This window comes from Epinephelus fuscoguttatus, linkage group LG3, assembly GCF_011397635.1.
Source record: "Epinephelus fuscoguttatus linkage group LG3, E.fuscoguttatus.final_Chr_v1".
In the NCBI taxonomy this organism is placed as follows: Eukaryota; Metazoa; Chordata; class Actinopteri; order Perciformes; family Serranidae; genus Epinephelus; species Epinephelus fuscoguttatus.
Window position 1 is genome coordinate 4,242,265 of NC_064754.1, and position 20,047 is coordinate 4,262,311.

Here is a 20,047-nt window from a genome sequence, read left to right on the forward strand (position 1 = left end):
TGTCTCTTCACACCAGTAGATTTCAGTGGATGTTTTCTTATCAGAATAATCTTTCATTGAAGATATTGCGTACAAAAATTGAAAACAGAACACAGGCTGTTTCTTTATGCAAATCAAGGGGTGTGTAACAACATTTCTTTTTATACGTGACAACAAATTACAGCACGCTCATCCAAAAAACACACTAACATGCAACAATGCTCACAAAACTAAGTCACTCCATCGACAAAAAATTCGGCGCAGTATTTCAACAATGGGGTCGCTGAATGAAAAAAAATCACTGCAGCTGTTTGGGACTAAATGACACTGTTGCAGAAATCCTGAAAAACTGACACCTGATTTCACAGATTGCTGGCATAGACGTGTGACGTAATTACATCAATACAGAAAACTGTTAATATTGTAAGTTTTATTCACCACAAAAGCTTTTCAAACATAATACTGCTTTTGAAAAAGTTGCAGTCTGTATCTGAAACGTAATGATTCTTTAAAGGTCCACTGTGTAAGATTTAGGGGCATTTAGTGGCATCTAGTGGAGAGGGTGCAGATTGCAGGCAGTTGCAACTTCTCCTGATGAGAATTCCTTCAGTATTCATTGTTCAAGAGGTTTTTAATTATCAGCAGAGGTCTCTTCCTCTCCAAAACAAACCAGACCAGGTGATTAAAAATGGTAAAAAAACACTTAATAAAGCAGATTCACGTTACAAATCCATGTTTCTCCTACAGTGTTTGGCTCATCAGAGATGGGCCACTAGCCCAGCACTTGCTAATCTGTGCTCACCTGTTTTGGCTCATAACTTAAGATCCATATAATTTTTTTCCCAGGAGCTAAATTATCCGCAGAGGTCTCCTCCTCTCCAAAACAAACAGACCTGGTGTTTAAAACTGGTAAAAACACTTTATAAAGCAACATTGTGTGAAAAAAATCATTTTTCCCACGCTGCTTGTCTTGGAGGGGCTGCTAACTACTGTGGTTGACTTGAAAACGCTAATGGCCCTATCTAAAACCACTGTTTGGTGTGTCTGTTCTGGGCTACATGGCAGTGCAACATGGTGATCTCCATCGACAATGACCTGCTTCCTATTTAGATACACACACAGCTCATTCTAAGGCAATGAAAACACAACAATACTAATTTTCCGGTGAGTATACACTAAAGAAAACATACTTGTATCCCATTTCTGCCAATAAATCCCCCTAAATCCTGGACCTTTAAAATAGTACTGATGTCAGATATTGTAATGTAGGGCCACTCATGATGTGAAGACATTTCTAGCTAATGAAGATACCGAATAGTCAAAAGACTAAAACATAAATTGAATTTTAAAAATCTCATTATATGCCTAGTATTACTGTCCATCTGCATATCAATGAAGTCATGCAGAGGAATCTCTTGCACAGAACAAGAAAAATATGACTATAATGACAAATATCATCTGCATAAAGAACCCTGACAAAAACTTATGTCCTTGACCAAAACATTAACTAGCGACTGATCAACTAAATTGGGGGAGCCCTATTTGCTATTGAAACTGAGGCTTCAGGTCCCCCAACTTGCACTGTACTTGCACATTTGGTAAATTTCAGAGTTGGAAGCAGGTCAAGTTAACTGCAACACAAATGTCCTATCCAATTTGATGTTTGTCGTGATTACCAAACATTTAGAAAGCACAGTTTTTATTGTTAATCTCATTGTCCCATCTTAGTTAAACTAGTATCCAGTGCATAAATGTGCTGACAAGACTTTCCGAATGCCCAGACATAAAACAATTATGCAGTTTTCACTCCACAGTAACGGGTAAAGTTTTTAGGGTGTAGGTCTCGAGTTTATGGTGATTTATGCAGTTTTTGGCATTGTTTCTTTAAATGGTGGAATGCTATTTTTCCCTTTATTGTGACTGAATCAAAAGTGAGAGCGTAATATTAATCATTGGTGTTTAGTCATTAAATCATCATTAAGCAAACAGGTATGCATAGTTTTATCAATCATAAATACTTGATAAAAAATGTAATTTGACATCCATTGTAGTCCTGGCGGCACTGCTTTACACTTAATACTTGTACTTCAAAAATAAAATTTCCACAAAAGAACAAAATAAAACTGAATTTATCTGGCGGATGCTGGTTAAACTTAGAGTTCCATCTGTTGTGCTATATCTGTGTTTGCACGCACTCTGGACTTGTCAAGTGCAGGCTTTGTAACATATTCACCCCAATCATGGGTCCAACACACTGTATGAATATGGCAAATACGTGTATAATCACCTAAAAACATACAAAGACACAAAAAACATTTCAATTAAAAATGGAGGGTAGAAGCAGGAGGAATAGGGGCTTCATCTAAACGCTTTAGATGCCCTTCCATCAGCCAAGAAATGTCCGTCTGCAGTTCATTGCTGGTTTCATGAGGGACACAATGCAGTCTGTGCTTCAGCTAAAGAAACTTTTTTTCAGTCAGGTTTACACAACTTATTGTGTTCAGCTCATCAAGTCTACTACAGGCTTCTTTATTAGACAGCGGCATGGCCCCAAATATAGTCCAACCTGAATTAACAGCCCTAAATCCTGTCTGATTAGCCCATGTAAATGTCCACAAGACAGGGCTTTCTGTTCGTGAGCAGACCCTGTCCTCTGACCTCCCTGTAGAGCTGGAGAAGTTAAAAACTTCAAAGTTCCCCTAGATCATCAACAGAGTGCCACCCAAATGGTTTTACAGAGTTCACACTCCCCTTGATTTAGCGGGAGGGGTCAAAAGTGAAAGCAAATGCTGGCTAGATTTAGATCACAAGTCAGGCGGGAATACAAGAGCCTCAGCAGCACATTCTGCATCATCCTCCTCATCTTCCTCAGGAATATTCTCAGGCTCCCATGTAAAGACATCTGAGGCATTGTCTGTGAATGAACCAGATCTGCTCCTTACCATCTCCCAGGGACACAAAGCATCCCGTCGGCCCAGGGCTAAGTTTTCTTTAGACCCGTGCTCTGTGCCGATATCTGCTGGAATCTCTTCTTCACTGCATGGACCCTGGTTTGCTGTGACATCATCTTGGTCACTGTAGGGAATATGAACTTTTTCAGTTGAGGTTTGTGGATCCTTAGATTCCCAGGGACAAACATCTGTTTCAGTGTTATCTTGCTTTTTGACAACTTCTGGTTCATCAGTCTCCCATGGACAAACGTTTCCCCGTGCACTATCCTGCTTTTTGACAACTTCTGGTTCATCAGTCTCCCATGGACAAACACTTCCCCGTGCACTATCCTGCTTTTTGACATCTCCTGGCTCACCTGTCTCCCATGGACAAACATCTGCACGTGCACTATCTTGCTTTTTGAAAACCTTTGGCTCATCTGTATCCCAAGGACAAACCTCTTCCCGTGCGCTATCTTGCTTTTTTAAAACTTTCGGCTCTTCTGTTTCCCATGGACAAACCTCTTCCCGTGCGCTATCTTGCTTTTTTAAAACTTTCGGCTCTTCTGTTTCCCATGGACAAACATCTCCACGAGCGCTATCTTGCTTTTTTAAAACTTTCGGCTCTTCTGTTTCCCATGGACAAACATCTCCACGAGCGCTATCTTGCTTTTTTAAAACTTTCGGCTCTTCTGTCTCCCATGGACAAACATCTCCACGAGCGCTATCTTGCTTTTTTAAAACTTTTGTCTCTTCTGTTTCCCATGGACAAACATCTGCCCGAGCGCTGTCTTGCTTTGTCAGAACTTTTGGGGCCTCTGTGTCCCAAGGGCAAACATCTTCTCGTGAATTTCCTTGTCTTTGTAGCCTCTCTGATGCTTTTGATACTTCAGTTTTGACTGCCCCTGCATCCTCTGTATCCCATGGACAAACATTTGCGCGAGCTGTGTCTTGCTTAACATGACTCTCTGATGTTTTAGGGACTTGTGGCTTTCCCGACTCTGGTTCGGCACTATCCCATGGACAGACATCTGCCGGCCTTTCCAGTCCTTGTGATACCATCTTGGTAACTGCAGTTTTTTCAGGCTGGTCCGTTTCCCAGGGACATACGTTTACTTTTCTGTCATCTTTCCCATCAGTCTCTGCGGAAGCAGCTTTCAGAGTTGAGACACCTTTTTGTGAGTCTTCTGGTTTGTCTGATTCTCCAGTTTCCCAGGGACAAATATCTATCTTGATGGTCATTTGTGTACTTGAGCCTGTATTTGTTGGCTCAGTGTTCTCTTCTTCCCATGGGCAAATATTCCCCATGTTTTTAGGGGGATCAGGAAAATCCCATGGACAACTTTCTGCTGCCTTGGTCACTTGTCTACCTATATGCAGGGCAGGTGATTTTGGTGAACTTTCTTTTGATGCACCAGGATAGACAGCAGGCTTCAAAACTTCTTGTCGAATAGGCACCGACAGTGATCCCTTAGCTTCCAAAGGATTTAGGTTTTCATATACAACTTCAGCCTTGTCCTGAGCATCCCAAGGACAAACATTAGCATATTCGTTACCTTGCCTTATTGAAGGCTGGGGACTTTCTGCAGTCTCCCAGGGACATACATTTGCTGTATGTTTTAAAGACAGTTGTGCCTGTGAATCTGTGGATGTATTAGTATAATAAATAACAGGAATATCCTGTGTTTCCCAAGGACACGCTTCACCACGGCCACTTCCTTGTCTTCTCACATTACCTTGCCCTTGAGATTCCCAGGGACATACATTAGATGGTTCCGATACCTGTGATTCCCAAGGGCAGACATCTGCTTTAACGCTCTGCTGCTTCTTTAGTCTCTCTCCTTCCTGGGAAGTACCAGCTCCATCCCATGGACATACATCTGTTTGGGAAATATTGCGGACTGGTGTGATTCGATTGCTACCTCTTCTGTGAGTTGAAGGAGTTCTACAGCTGCTGGCAGTTTCCCAAGAACTGATACTACCACGTTTGCTGTTCTGCCTTGATAAAAACACATTTTCATAGGTGCCATCTTTTTGCATATCATCCATGTCCCAAGGGTAGACGGCAGATTTTACAATCACGAGCCTTCTTGGGCTTCTCTCCCCAGAATCCCCAGAGGACAGTCTGATGGCATTCTGCTTCACAAGGCATGGTTTATCTACTGTCTTACTTCTTTTCTGCAGTGACCTCTTTTCCATGCTTGGACGTCTACTAGATGTTCCTGATCTTGGTGTTGTGGAAACACTTTCCTGACTTTTTTGTGAAACGGCATCCTCTTTGTTTAAATTTCCCTCCTTACTGGATCTGCTCCCTGCGTCCATGGATCCCATCACTGATTTCACAGAGAGCCACTTAGTGGTGGTGGTGCGGAAGGAGAAGACACGTTGATCTTTTGTGAACTTTGGTCTAGGAGTGCCCGGTGCACTTGCAGACACAGGGGCTTGTGGTTTGGGGGACTCAGTTTCACCTATTCCCTTATCCACTGAAGGATTCTTTTCTACAGGTGGTATATGGTCCCAGGGACAGATAAGTACCTCTGGAGACGGTGGCCCTTTTCTCTCACAGTCCTCAGTGTTGGCATAGGTGACATGCTTCTGGTTCTTGTCCCCTGATTGTTCTGGTTCCACCTCCCAAGGACAGACCTCAGCCTTGTCATATGACTCTGACTGGAGAGCACTCCTGGTCTGGTCACTTATTGAAATGCTCTGCCTAGACCTCGTCAGCACTGTGCTGGCTCTGTTCACCTTGGCTATGTTCTCCATTGAATGAGCAGTTGTGGAAGTTAAACTCCAGGACTTATGAAGCCTGGTGTGATCAGGATGCAGGAGATTGGTATCAATTGTCAGATTTTGTGCACTGGCTGACTTGCAGACCCCTGGTGGAATATCCAAGGAGTCTGTCTCAGATCGCCGTGATGACCTTTTCACAGTGTTGGCCTTTAACATGGAGTCACGTAAGGATGGGTCTCTTTCCCTGACATAGTGATGATCACTTTGGGACTTGCGCATGGATGGTGACGGTGATGATGATTTCATCGAACTTTTGTAACTGATACTGACAGTATCTGGGCCCCTCCTAAAAGAGTCGGGCCGATTGACACTGATTCTACTGTGGAAGGATCCATCTCTTTCCTCGCGGCTGCACTGCCGGCTCATGCTTTCTGGGATCTCAGCAATGCGTTTAATAATGGATCTCCCCAATGCACATCGGGAACTTCGCTTCTTTGACAGATGAGGGTTGTTTGCTGTCATCTTCTTGGTCTTGTGGACTTCTAACTGGGCATATAACTTCTTCAATTCATCCTGGTGCATATAAAGAAGGAAGGGAATTGATGAAGGGATTGAGGAAATGATTGAGGAGAGGAAAAGATATGGAGAGTAACAAGTCAGAGGAAAGGTAACAGACACGTTTTCATGTAAGAACACCATTTAGGACAAGGACAGAGGGTGGAGAAAGGTTATACAACATATGTTCATTCTGCCATTGCTTGTATTTACTGTAAATTTATGATTTAAATTATGATTTAATTTAAGATCTGTTTAAGTGAGTCTACATGTGGTCATAACTAAAATTAAGGGACATTTAGTTTCCTTATTTAAATGTGACCTTTGGAATTTCTTCCACATTTTGTAAATGATGTCCCAATGCAAAGTGATAACATCGTTCTGAGTGGACGAGAGAGTTTACCCGAAAGTCATCCGGGTCCACTCCACTGTGCTCACTCCAAGCAGAGTGAAAACTGCTGTTGAGGTACGAGCCGGAGCGCCGCAGGTCCACTTCATCTTCATATACCTCTGCTGCAATCTCCTCTCTCCCCGGCTTAGACACATAGAGAAACTGTGGAACACAAACAGGTGTACAATTCATATGTAAACATTTCACAAATAAAGACATGAGCCCCTTTTACGCTGCCTGTTCAAGGCCAGAATGTCACACTGACGGGTTTTGTATGCATCCCATCGCCTGGAAAATCAAAAAGCTAGAGAGATAGCAGATAATGCAAACAAGAAGAGCAGCGGTCATAAAAGTATACAAATTCAGGAACTCCTTATCCCTGAGCAGAGGACGAGATCAGCTGCCATATAACAAGGATTGTAAATGATTGTTATTACCATGTTATGCCATTGTCATTGTTGATAAAGCGTATCTTATGTCACAGTAGAGACCGACTGTCTAAAATCACACACTCAGACCACATTATCCCTGCGCTGTTTGGTTCTATGTTTAAAAAAAAAAAGCCAAGGCAAACTAAAGAAGGGACTTTGTAGTGGGGCATATGGTGCAATCTCTGTAAAAAGGGCTATTGTGTGTAGTCATGCGCATTCAGATACAGCTGAGTTATGGATGAAACATTTATATAGAGTGAAATTTCTCCACAATTATTGGATGAATTGTCATAAAATCTTGCAAAGATATTCGAAAGAATGTCAGCTTTTCACAGCACACGTGTTTGCATACCATGCCAGTGTAGGAAGGAGTAGAAAGTTCCTAGAACATTAACTATACTGTACTATACTTAAGTACAGTTTTTAGGTAGTGGTACTTTACCTGAGTATTTCCATTTCTTGCCACTTTATACTTCTACTCCACTACAATTTCGAGGCAAATGTTGTACTTTTCCCAGCTGACACTGGAAGCCAAAATGGCTTTACAGCATATGACATCCCTCTGTCCTTGGACCCTCACAGTGGAAAAGGAACTCCCCAGAGAAAACACCTTGAACGGGGAAAACAATCCTGGTACAACTCCCTCACCACCAAATGCAAAACTCTCCCGTTTAACTAACCAGGCCAGCAAACTGATTGGCTCATCCATTCAAACTCCTCTATGTGAACTGTATAACTGCTCAATGATCAGGAAAGCCACCCCGATCGCAGAGGACTCTTCTCACCCCCTCCACCACTCCTTTTAGTTACTGCTATCAGGCAGACGGTACAAACTCCCACTAGCCTGGAAAAACATCTACAAGAAATCCTTCATTTCCTCTGCAATAAACACCCTGAAGAGCCCAGTCTCACTCTGAAGTTGTCGAAATCCAGCACTTGGGCAGTGACTTGCTGCATCAGAAATCAACGAAAAAAGGCATCCTTAAATGTTGGCATGATATGCGGCCGGTTGCCGTTATAGTTTAAGGGCGCCTGGTGGTGTCAGGGGGAAACGCAGCAGGACAAGGATGCAAGTTAAGGCGGTGAAAGCCCAAGCAGGGAAGGCGGGAGGGTCCAACAAACACTGATTTTCACCCGAGAGAGCGGTGTTCGCATCCCATTCCCACTTACCCAACTACCTTCCCGTCTGTCTGTCTGTCGTCAGACGTGAAATTTTGGTTGGAATGAAAATCGTGTTAACATGTATTTTAAATTATATTTAAAATGTGTGATGATGCTAGAGTTTTGTGATGCAAGGACATTAAAATTCTGACATTTTGCAGACGCTGGGTTTTGTTCTCCATACTTTACGACTAAATGTGGTTGTTTTACATTAAGATGGCGTTGGCACGAGACCTTTGGAAGACACTGGATTTCAGTTACTTAACAACACACCTTAAAACCAACAAAATATCAACGCCTGTCCTCAGTACTCCAAGTTGATGTTGGCATTAGACGTCACAACCTAAATTCAATTAAATATCAATGCCTAAAGACGTTGGTGGCCAGTTGGGTTCACTCCACTACATTTATTTGAATCAGCAAATACATTATCATGTTTAATTCTAGGTTAAGACAGTGGTTCCCAACTCATAAAGCCATGGGGTCCAGATTTCTCCTTAGTCGTTAGTTCAAGGTCCACACAGTTTTTTCAGCGTCATAATTGGTTTGACCATGTTGTCCAGCTCGTTTGTTGTCTTTGTCAAGCAGCTGTCTGTTAGTCACTCACTCTACAGCAGAAAATGGCACTCCAAATTAAAGGCTTTGTGCTGGAAATGCACTGTACTTAAAAATAAAGTGTCTTTTATTTATTTTTTACTAACCTGACATCGAATCACTCGCAGACCATTCAGAATGGACCCACCAGTTGGGAACCATTGGGTTAAGATACGCCTTTATTGGTTTGTTGGAGAAATTCACAACTCACCCAGCAGTGTAAAACTTTATCCTCCTTTACCAGCTGCGACGTTAAAGTGATGCATCGATATTTATAAAAAATATACAAACATAGTTATTTATTTTTCATCTTATTACAGATGGGTACATGTGACACAGTACTTCCTGTAATCCTGTGGGACATGAAAATATGCCATGACACCTTGATTCACAGCGTTACTTATCCATCACATTGATGCAATTTAAATAAACACGTATTAAGGTGAGAACTTTTTAAATATACATTTTTTATACTTAATTAATGACCAGTGTCTACACTGAGCCCTCATTCTACCCAAGTTTGACTCCCTTTTTTTACCGTGACGTAAAAATGCTGAGTACCTTTGGAATGAAGAGCAGGGCGAGGGTCACAGTGATGGTCACATGGGTGTGCGTGAAGGAGAGCAACAACATCCAATCAGGATGAAGAGAGGGAAAGGTGAACCTGAGGGCGACACAGAACACCAGATAAAGTCACATAAGCTGCTCTGCTGCAGGTTAGCCGTCCTGAATCTGAGAGGTTCAGACACATGCTCGCTGGTTACCTGAGCAGGTGAAACATGGAGGAGAGGAGCAGCTCGTTGTGGATGGCGATGCCCATGTAGCGAGGCTCGTGGAAGGCTGAGGGGACCGGCCTGACGGCGGTCCAGAGGGAGCTGCCCCAGCACAGGAACAGAAGCTCAGCTGTGGCAGAACAAAGTCAGTTCAGGTAAAATAATAATGCAGATGTCTGAGGTAAGTATGATTTATCAGTCTAATACTGATGAACTGCTAAATAATGTGTAAACTGTCAAGATAGTTGGAGTTACTTTATTTTTTAAGGTGAATTCTTGTTACTTTAGCCTTATTGTTGTAGTTTCATAGTTCGACTTTGACCTACCGTTGTTTCCTGTGCAATGAGGGATTATCACTGATACTGCAGTTGTCGTTACCTTTGGTTTTATCCCCAAAATTAAGTAAAACTAAATAATCTGATCCCTCATGCTTTGCATTGGGTTCCTGGTTTGAACCCAGGGTGGAGGAGCCCTTCTGTGTGGAGTTTGCATGTTCTCCCTGTGTCAGCGTGGGTTACCTCCAGGTGCTCCAGCTTCCTCCCACAGTCAAAACACATGCAGGTTAATTGGTGACTCTAAATTGTCCGTAGGTGTGAATGGTTGTCTGTCTCTACGTGTCAGTGAACCCTGCCTCTCGCCCAATGTCAGCTGGGATAGGCTCCACCCCCCCGCAACCCCCAACAGGATAAGCAGTTATGGAAAATGAATAAAATCTTCTTGACCATTATTTGAGGTCAAAGTATGAGCAGAGTCAGTTGATTGTTGTTTTTACAAAATGTTTAAACCATTTTAAGTTTTCACTATATCACTTAAAAGATCACTGTAAAAGTAATCTCAGGTGTCCAGGCTCGTCTTCACCTCTGCTGCCACTCACCCACAGCCATCATGTAGTCCCAGCGGTCCAGGTAACACAGGTTGAACCCCTGACCGTCCGACGTGTTGGTCGTGATGAACACCGGGATGTTCCTGTCGCGGTTCTGCAGGACGCCGACCGTCCACGCACACAGGAACCAGCTGACCGTCATCAGCATCACTCCGAGGATCCTCAGCAAGTGGAGGCTGGACATGTAGGGCACCCTCTGGGCCGTGCGCGAGAGGAACACCTTCAGGACCCTGTAGAGGCAAGAATCAATTAATGTTTCACTGCTGAAGACAAAATGTGGGAAATGTAGATACAGTGCCTTGGGGTTTGTCCTGTTACAATCTGTGATTTAAATTGATTTTTATTGGGGATTTTGGGCCTTTCAGAGCAGGTGTATATATACTGAGATCAAGTGACACTTGGGTTGCACACAGTTGGATTTTATTTAACTAATTATGTGACTTCTGAAGGTCAATGGTAACATCAGATCTTATTAAGGGGCTTCATAGCAAAGGGGTGAATACATTTGCACGCACCACTTCTCTGTTTTTTTAATTTCATTTAAAAAAATGTTTATTTTTGCAAGGCTTAACTATGAATGCATGAGAAGACTAACTTTGGAGGTTGAAGGACTTTTTGAAGTGAGACAATTTAACTGTGGCTGACAATTACAGGATAATGGCACATTTAATTTTCCTTTTCCAGAAGTAAAAATAACAAACATGTTTCTGGTGAGGTATGATAGTGTTTTTACATCTTTGAGATCTATACCTCAACTCCAAGTTCTACCAGCTGATGGCCTCCTAAAGATCTAACAAACCTGCTAGGTTTATGCAGCACTTTAATATCTATTCTTTAAGTGCAGACTAAAGAATAGATATAATCGCAGTGTTGAAGTCTAACAGGATGTTACTGTAAAATAAAAGAAATTACAAACCCACCTGTACATTTTCAGTGTGACAGTCCCGTAGACGATGGAGAAGCCGAGCATTCGGACCCAGCGGAGCAGAATACACCTGAACGTACTCGGCTTGAAGTACATGATGAACACCTGCAGAGACACAGAGAGAGGGAGACACTCACTGTAAGTCAAATACTACCATACTAGTTCTAATGCTGCTACAAGTACTACTGTTACTATGGGATACACAGGAAGGCAATCAGGCACTCTAGAAATATAGAAAACGAGGAAGGAAATGTTAAAAAGCCTTTGTTGTAGTGGCTAAATCATTAAAATAGCTAACATGTTTCGACCACTGCAGATCTTTGTCAGGGCTTTAAAAACATACAACAAAGGCATGGCCCCACCTACATCATATCAGGAACCAATCAGAGGCCATCATATTACTTAACTTTTACTATCATTATTGGTGCTTCTGCTGCTGTTACTATAAATGTCACTCCCATACAGACACTAAATGACACGTCTCATCAGCATTAACAGACTAAAACTTCCTTTTTAAAAAGTACAATGTGTTTTTTTACATTGTGAATACGTTCAGTCGGTCACACTCAGCAGCAGGTTTTCAGTTCAGTACGTAACAGTAGAGTGGATGACTGTAATCCAGGAATTAAAGCTCATTCTGCTGTGACAGTCAGTCTCCGTCACTCTGGATAAGAGCATCAGCCTAAAGCCTAAAATGTGAATGCAAATTTGCATCATTGTGTTGGAACCACTCATAAAGGATAAAACCACTCAGAGTGAATACATATAGAATCAGAGACGACGGACAGTAAACATCCAGACGAAGGCGGTTTTAATCAGCAGAAATGGCCTGCACTCACGGGCAGATTGGGGTCTCGGTTATAGACGGGGAGGTAATCTGATTGGTCGATCTAAAGCTACGATGACTGGGTGGAGCCAAAAAAGGAACCCCAGTGACCTCAGTGAGTACGGGTTCTCTGTGATAACCTCGTGACGTTTCTATGATCCTAATAACTTCAGTAATCCCCTGATTTTTCTTCTAGCGCTATGATGATGCTCGTAGTTTAAGTTAAATGTCTCCACAGCTGTTGGATGCAATGTCACAAAATTTGGTTCACACATTCATGTTCCCCTGACAGGTCAGGACATTTCCAGCCATGTTTGTATCAGCAAAATCAGGCATCTTTTAACAAAATGTTGGGACATGTCCAGCCGTGTTGCTAGTGACAAAAGCAGGTATTTTTTAATGAGAGTTTGGCACATTTCCAGATGTGTTTGTAACAACAAAAGTGGGTCATCTTTAACAACACGTTTGGACATTTTCAGCCATGTTTGTAGTGACAAAAGTGTGTATTTTTTAAGAACACGTCAAGACGTGTCCAGAGTTGTTTGCAGCAACAAAAACAGGTATTTCTAAACAAGAGTTCTGGATTTTTCCAGAAGTGACTGTTTAATCTAACAACACATCTGGACATTTCCAGCCATGTTAGTAGCAATAAAAACAACTATTTTTAACAAGCGTTCAGGACATTTCCAGCTGTGTTTGTAGCGACAAAAGCAGGTATTTTTTTAACAATATGTCGTGACATGTCCAGCCTTGTTTGTAGCAACAAAAGCAGGTATTTCTAAACAAGCATTCTGGACATTTCCAGTGGTGATTGTACCAACAAAAATAGGTATAATTGAACGGCATGTCTGGACATTTTCAGCCATGTTTGTGGTGAGAAAAAGTGTTTATTTTTTAACAACACGTCGAGACATGTCCAGAGTTGTTTGCAGCAACAAAAACAGGTATTTCTAAACAAGAGTTGTGGATTTTTCCAGCAGTGACTGTAGCGACAAAGGTAGGTTTAATTTAACGACACATCTGGACATTTCCAGCCGTGTTAGTAGCAATAAAAACAGGACAAAAGCAGGTATTTTTTTAACAACATGTCGTGACATGTCCAGCCTTGTTTGTAGCAACAAAAGCAGGTATTTCTAAACAAGCATTCTGGACATTTCCAGTGGTGATTTTCGCAACAAAAATAGGTATAATTGAAAGGCATGTCTGGACATTTCCATCCGTGTTTCTAGCAACAAAAGCAGGTATTTTTTTAACGAGAGGTGGAGACATTTCCAGTTGTGTTTGTAGCAACAAAAGCAGGTATAATTTAACGACATGTTGGGAAATTTCCAGTTTTGTTGGAAGAACAAGAGTGGGTATTTCTAAACAAGAGTTCTGGGCATTTCCAGCGGTGATTTTCGCAACAAAAGCAGATCTACTTTAATTACACATCTGAACATTTCCAGCTGTGTCAGCAGCAATTAAAAACAAGTATATTAACAAGTGTTCAGGACATTTCCAGCCATGATTGTAGTGACAAACGCAGATATTTTTTAATGAGAGGTGGGGATATTTGCAGCTGTGTTTGTAGTGACAAAAGTGGGTATTTCTAAACAAGAGTTCTGGACATTTCCAGTAGTGATTGTCGCAGCAAAAGCAGGTATTTCTTAATGAGATTCTGGAACATTTCCAGCCATTATTGCAGCAACAAAAGCAGATGTTTTAATGATAGGTTGAGACATTTTTAGCTGTGTTTGTTTGTAGCAAAAACATTGGGTACTTTTTAACAACACGCTGGGATATTTCCAGCTGTGTTTGGTTGTGGCGACAAATGTGGACATTTTTTAACAACAGCTAGGGACATTTACAGCGGTGATTGTAGCTACAAAAATAGGTATCAATTAACGAGAGTTGGGACATTTTCAGCCATGTTTGTTTGTAGTGAAAAAAGTGGGCAGTTTTTAATGGCACGACTGGCGGCGTTTGTAGCAACCAATCCAGGTATTTTAAGCCAAAATTAAAACGTAAAGTTTCAACATATCTGCTTCATGTAAAACCTACAAATGTAACATATCTGTTGTTTGCAGAAATGAACAATGCCAACATTTAATCTAGTGACTGGGCTGGATTTGTAAGGACAGTACTTGAGTAAATGTACTTACATATTAGTACTTGTACCACGAATGATAGTAGCAGTAAGTGTAGCAGTAGTAGGAGCAGTAGTAGAAGACCTAAAGAGACTAAAGTACAAGTAGGGATTTGTAGCCTACTTGCCGTAAGTACTGCACTCCTAACCCAGCTTCACACTCTGATTACTTTAATCAATACAATCAATAAGCTTTCAGAAACCTCTTACAGAGCAGGACGAGCACTAAGACTGTTCTCCACGTGCACAACAAACAAGCCCTCCAGCAGGTGATCTGTTTGTAGATGAAATGGACGCCCTCTCCTGTCAGTGACCCCTCGCTGAGATGAGAGTGAACTCTGACCTTTCTGACCAACTTTCAGAACTACAGTCAGACATGTGGGCTGCAATTCACCTTTGAATTTCTCCAAACAGAACTCAAAATACCAAAAGAGATGTTGGTCATTTTTCTGCACTTCCTGCCCTGTCTTACATCACTGTACTGTACAGTATACATAGCTTTACTGTTTAAATCATATTGCTCTGTATCCTGTATTTATCGTCATCTTACAGTGTTACTATTTTGAACAGCTTCAGCCTTTTCTTGCTCATTGTCCTCAACGAATCCTTTGCACTGCCCTTAATTTACTCAAGCATATTCAAATTTCATTGTATAGTTGTGACGTCTACAATTTATCTTTCAGTTTTATACTTCTCTTTTCTGTTTCTGAATGAACAAAACATTTAAATCATTAGATTAAAAACTGCCAATATATCACAAGTATAGACTAAAGCAGTGGTTCCCAACTGGTGGGTCCCGGGTCCATTCTGAATGGACCGCAAGTGACTCACAAACGTGTCAAGTTTGTAAAAAACACACTTTATTTTGAAGTACAATGAATTTCCAGCACAGAGCTTTTACTTTGAATTGCCGTTCCCTGCTGTAGAGTGAGTGACTAACGGGCAGCTACATGACAGAGACAGCAAACTAGCACGACGACATGGGCAAATGCAAGTAAATTGACCTTGAACAAATGACAATGACAAATGAGAAATCTGGAGCCTGTGGGAATTACTGCACCAGAGGAAGAATATTGTTAATGTTTGCTGCTTGCTTTACTGTCTTGTGATTGACAGAGGTATGAGTTTTAAAACTTCCAATGTGTAGGAATTAGGGGCATCTACAGGCAGAGATGGTACATAATATTCATAACGATGTTTCATTAGGGTATAACCACCTAAAACTAAGTATCATTGTGTTTTCATTAGCTTAGAATGAGCTGTTATATCAATAATAATATCCACAAACAGAGTGGCTCATCTTCCACGGAGTTTGCTTTGTTTGTGTTGTTTCAACTGTAGCTCAAAATGGACAAACCACAGTGGTTCTAGATAGGGCCATTTTACGACGGCCACCATAGCTCCCCTGCACGCTTGGTGCACAGGAGAAGTTTCAGTTCTGCAACCTCATTGCTAGATGCCACAGAATCCACATGCTGGACCTTTAAGTCTTAAGAGCGGTTAGAAAACTGGAGTAGCTATTGTGAAGTAAAATAAATAGCACCACATCTCAGTATAACACATGTCAACAACAACACCAACTGCAAAACCTCCAAAATGACAATAAATTTCAATCAACGTTGTCTCTAAAAACAGTTAAGCTAAATGTACCCAATAAACTGGCAACATGTTACAGCAGTGGTTCCCAACTGGTCCAGCTACGAGGTCCAGTTGTCTCCTCAGTCATTACTGTAGTTCATGGTCCACACAGTTTAATACATTCAGTGTCATGCTTGGGTTTGGCAGGAAACTGGACTTAGAAAATGCAGCTCTGTGCTGGAAATTCACTGTCCCTAAAAAAAAGAATTATTTTTACAAAATAGACATGTTTACAAGTCACTTGCGGTCCATTCAGAATGGATCTGCGACCCACTTTTGGACTGCGACCCAGCAGTTGGGAACCACTGTGTCACAGAGTACTTGTATCTGACTGACAGAGCTCTCGGCCTATCACACTCAACCTTAACCTCAAGTAAACCCAATGCTTATCGTAATCCCCCCCAAAAATCCTGATTCTGGGAAATGAATTAGGATTGTCTCCTGTACCTGCCAAGATGGCAGCGAGTGGGAATATCAAATCCAGGCCTCAAACTGCCCCTTCAGATATCCTCTTGTCACCAACATTATACCCATGGATTTCTGTTTGTTCTAATCTACAGTCTGTAATCTGTTCAGTCATCACTGCTCATGCAAAAAAAAAAACCCTCTTAACTCCATAAGTTTATTATTTTTTTTAAATTGATGCTTAACGTGTTCAAAGAGGTCTTTTCACATTGCCACATGGTATCCATATTATATCTCCATTTGTACAGTATCTTCCCCTTTTACACCAACTCACACAGAGGAAACTGACCCAACTTGTTGTCCAGAATATTATATCTGAAGAAAACAGTATGTTTACATGACATTAGAGAAAATCGATTTATTGTGTTAGTCTGGCTAAAAACACCCAGATAATGAGACTGGGAGTTGAATTCTTCCTGCATGTATACAATCAGACCCAAATTGGTTTAGACGCTCTGCACATGCTCCACAGTGTCCGCCCCCGGGCTTTGACCTGGAAGTCAATGAATCAATTTCAGTCAATCAATTTTATTTATAAAGCCCAATATCACAAATCACAAAAAAAGGGAAATCCAAGGCACTCTTCTTTAAATGTATAGACAGCCTTTATTTAAAAAATGGCTGTTTCATTTAGAAAAGGTTAAAACATGATGAAAGTGGGTTACAGCCCACGCGTTTTGGCACAAAAGCCTTCTTCAGGGTGTAACCCTCAGCACACTAATGCTCCTTACATAGGATGATTGGAATCACCTGGGTAGGTAGGAGGACAATAGAAACATGATAAATAACAGATCATGACCAACAGATGGCTCCACCAATTGTTAAACAATTAAATACAGAAAAAAAGAAAAAGAAAAAACACTGTGTCTGTAATGATAGAAAAAAAGTTACAAAAAAGGACTGAAATCAATGTCTTCATTTAGACCTGGATAGATAGTGGCTTTCATTTGGTAAATATAAAAAGTCTCTCTCTCTGCAAAAGTAATTTGAGTCTGTCACCACCTCTAATGTTTTTTTGAATACTTTCTAGGCCTTCAACCATAAGTGAGCCCAGGTTGCTGTCATGTGCTTCATAAAAGTGCTTAGCCATTGGGTAATCAAAGTTTGCTTTTCTAATAGCATATTTATGCTCAGAGACTCTGTCTTTTAAAAACAACCACAGGTACAGGACAATCAATAGACCACAATCATAGTATTACAGTTAATAAATGACTTGATGTCATAAACCTTGTTAGTGTTAAAGTCACTGAATTGTTTACATTCTTTGATATTGGCACAATGTTTGCACAAGCCACATTTATAAGTACCCTTCACAGGTCGATGAAGCCAAGTTTTTTTATCTGAAACAGAGAGATGGCTAGGCACCAGCCTGTCTCGTAAAGTGGGGGCCCTTTTAAAACTGATTTGAGGAGGAACAGGAAAAACCTCTCTGAGCAGAGGGTCACTCTTGATTAAATTCCAATTAGAATGCACAATCATTTTTACAGAGTTTGCAAAAGAACTATACTGTGTGACAAAGTAAATTTGATCTGGTTTTAAAGATTTTTGTTTATTTGTCATCAAGAGCTCAGATCTAGGTATAGATTGGGCTTTTTTGTAAGCACTCTGATCAATCTTAGCCTCGTAGACTCTATTTGCAAATCTGTTTGACATAATTTTTGCCTGATTTTCAAATTCACAGTATTATTATTCAATGTACAGTTTTATGTTTCTATTGTTAGTGTTCAAAAAATCATAAAACAATAAGAGTTCCTCCTCAGAACCTGTCCAAAACAACAAAATGTCATCAATATACCTCCCCCACCATTTTATCTTGTCATTATATCTGGTGTGAACGACTTCTTATTCCTATAGTCCCAAAAAGAGAGAGGCATAATTTGCCTCACAGGGCTTTACAGCATACAACATCCCTCTGTCCTTAGGACCCTCACAGCGGATAAGGAAAAACTCCCCAAAAGCATTGAATGTGTAACAGAAGAAGAAGACGGTAACAACATGGAGAAATCTACATCCAGAGCCATGATGTTTTGGATGGATGAGGAGACACAGTTCATGTTGTGTCAGCTGAAAGAGTTAAATATTTGAAAATACATGGATGGGAGGAAAACATGGAGTGTTCCATCGATTGTTTGGTCTGTGACGTAAAAGGTCAACTATCAAAAGGTCCAATACTAACAAGCTGAAATGGGGCTCCACCTACCGTAGTGGAATTGAACATACTTCAGTCAATGAATCGATTCCCCTCCTGTGCTTGTATACTGGGACAAGGACAGTGGCACAGTGGAGCTATAATGGTAGCTCCACTTAACTGTGCATGTAAACATACTGACTGACTTTGTGGTGGTTTTGCCTCTTGTTCTGTTGGTTTACGTCTCTTTGAGGTCATTTTGTGTCTCTCTGCGGTTCCTTTGCAGCTCACTGTGGTCATTTTAAGTCTCTTGCTGATTGGTACATGTTAATGTAAGTGACATTTTACCCATAAACGCCAGGGGGGCCTGACATTTTGGGCCCCAGGACCTGTGCCTCGTAGTCCCATTCAGTAATCCATATATGGCAATAATGCAATAAAAATAAAAGGCATGTTATTATTTTCATGCATGTGCATGTGACAAACTAAGTGTACTACAAACAGTAGATGATGGTCAGCACGCTCCCAGATTGGAGAAGCAGCAGGAGTGCAAACATGGAAGCCAAGCAATGTACTGCTGTGGACGGAAGCAGCAGCGAAACATATTTTAGCCACCTTAAAACAGTCAGTTGAAGTGGATGTATTTTGACTCCCCATCTATGCTCTCGTCAAAGTCACCAGACTCCACTGACAAATACAGTCATTTTGGCTCACAGAGCACAGGAGCTGCTGGTCTGCCTCTGCTTCAATCAGTTAGTTAGTTTGTGTTTCTGTGTGACTATGGCGAATCTGAACCAACCCTTTTAAACGCCAAAGTCACACAATAACACAAACATAACTGATCGAGGCAGCAGTAGACCAGCAGCTCCTGTGTTCAGCAATCTTAAATCACTGTTTTTCTCAATGGAGTCTGGCTTTGAAGAGAGTGGTAGTTGCCAGTCAGAAACTGCTGTCTGATAGCAAGGTACAGCAGTGAAAATATTCTCTAAATATAGTGCAATCTTAAATTAAAAGAGATTTAAAAGAGATTTTTTTTAAGTGGCTAAAATACATTTTTGCTGCTGCAGCCGTCCACTGATGTATATTGCTTAGCTTTTGTGTTGAACTCCTACCTGCTTTTCTGTACTAAGGGCGTGCCGACCATCATCTACTGCAGGTAATACACTGACTATTGATGAGTACCCCTGACAATCCTACTTTAAAACGTCTGAACTATCCCTTTAAGTTACCAGAACACAACAGAAGAAAACAGACAAAAAAAAAGCCAAGTGTTCCTTATTACACCCATCACTGTATCCAGTATTTTAAACAGTGATAGGGCATTTCATCTCCTTAATTAAGTCAGCCTTTCAGTCATGGCCGTCTTTAATTTATTCTAAATGAACTAGAAAAGTAATTTCCTGTGCACAGGGACCTGAATCACTCCTGTGTTTAAATAAACGTACATTAATTTATATGTAGATGTCACTTAATTAAAATAAAGATATTTTTATGTCTTGCATGCGATGGTCAT

General features: G+C 41.1%; 1 protein-coding gene across 3 annotated transcripts in view; it reads right to left on the minus strand.

Annotated features, from left to right (window-relative positions):
• Positions 1-4: 4 nt before the first annotated feature.
• Positions 5-20,047, minus strand: part of gpr179 (G protein-coupled receptor 179) — a 38,393-nt gene continuing 18,350 nt past the window's right edge. The window contains exons 6-12 of one of the 3 annotated variants that reach the window (XM_049571015.1): positions 11,348-11,457; positions 10,419-10,657; positions 9,536-9,674; positions 9,333-9,435; positions 6,598-6,747; positions 3,621-6,212; positions 5-3,431 (exon numbers count right to left, since the gene is read on the minus strand). In XM_049571015.1, coding sequence (XP_049426972.1) covers positions 2,784-3,431; positions 3,621-6,212; positions 6,598-6,747; positions 9,333-9,435; positions 9,536-9,674; positions 10,419-10,657; positions 11,348-11,457 — 3,981 coding nt within the window. In that variant the 3' untranslated portion in view covers positions 5-2,783. Of the gene's footprint in view, positions 6,213-6,597; positions 6,748-9,332; positions 9,436-9,535; positions 9,675-10,418; positions 10,658-11,347; positions 11,458-20,047 lie in introns of all 3 variants that reach the window. The other 2 variants (XM_049571014.1, XM_049571013.1) reach the window with 2 other exon arrangements.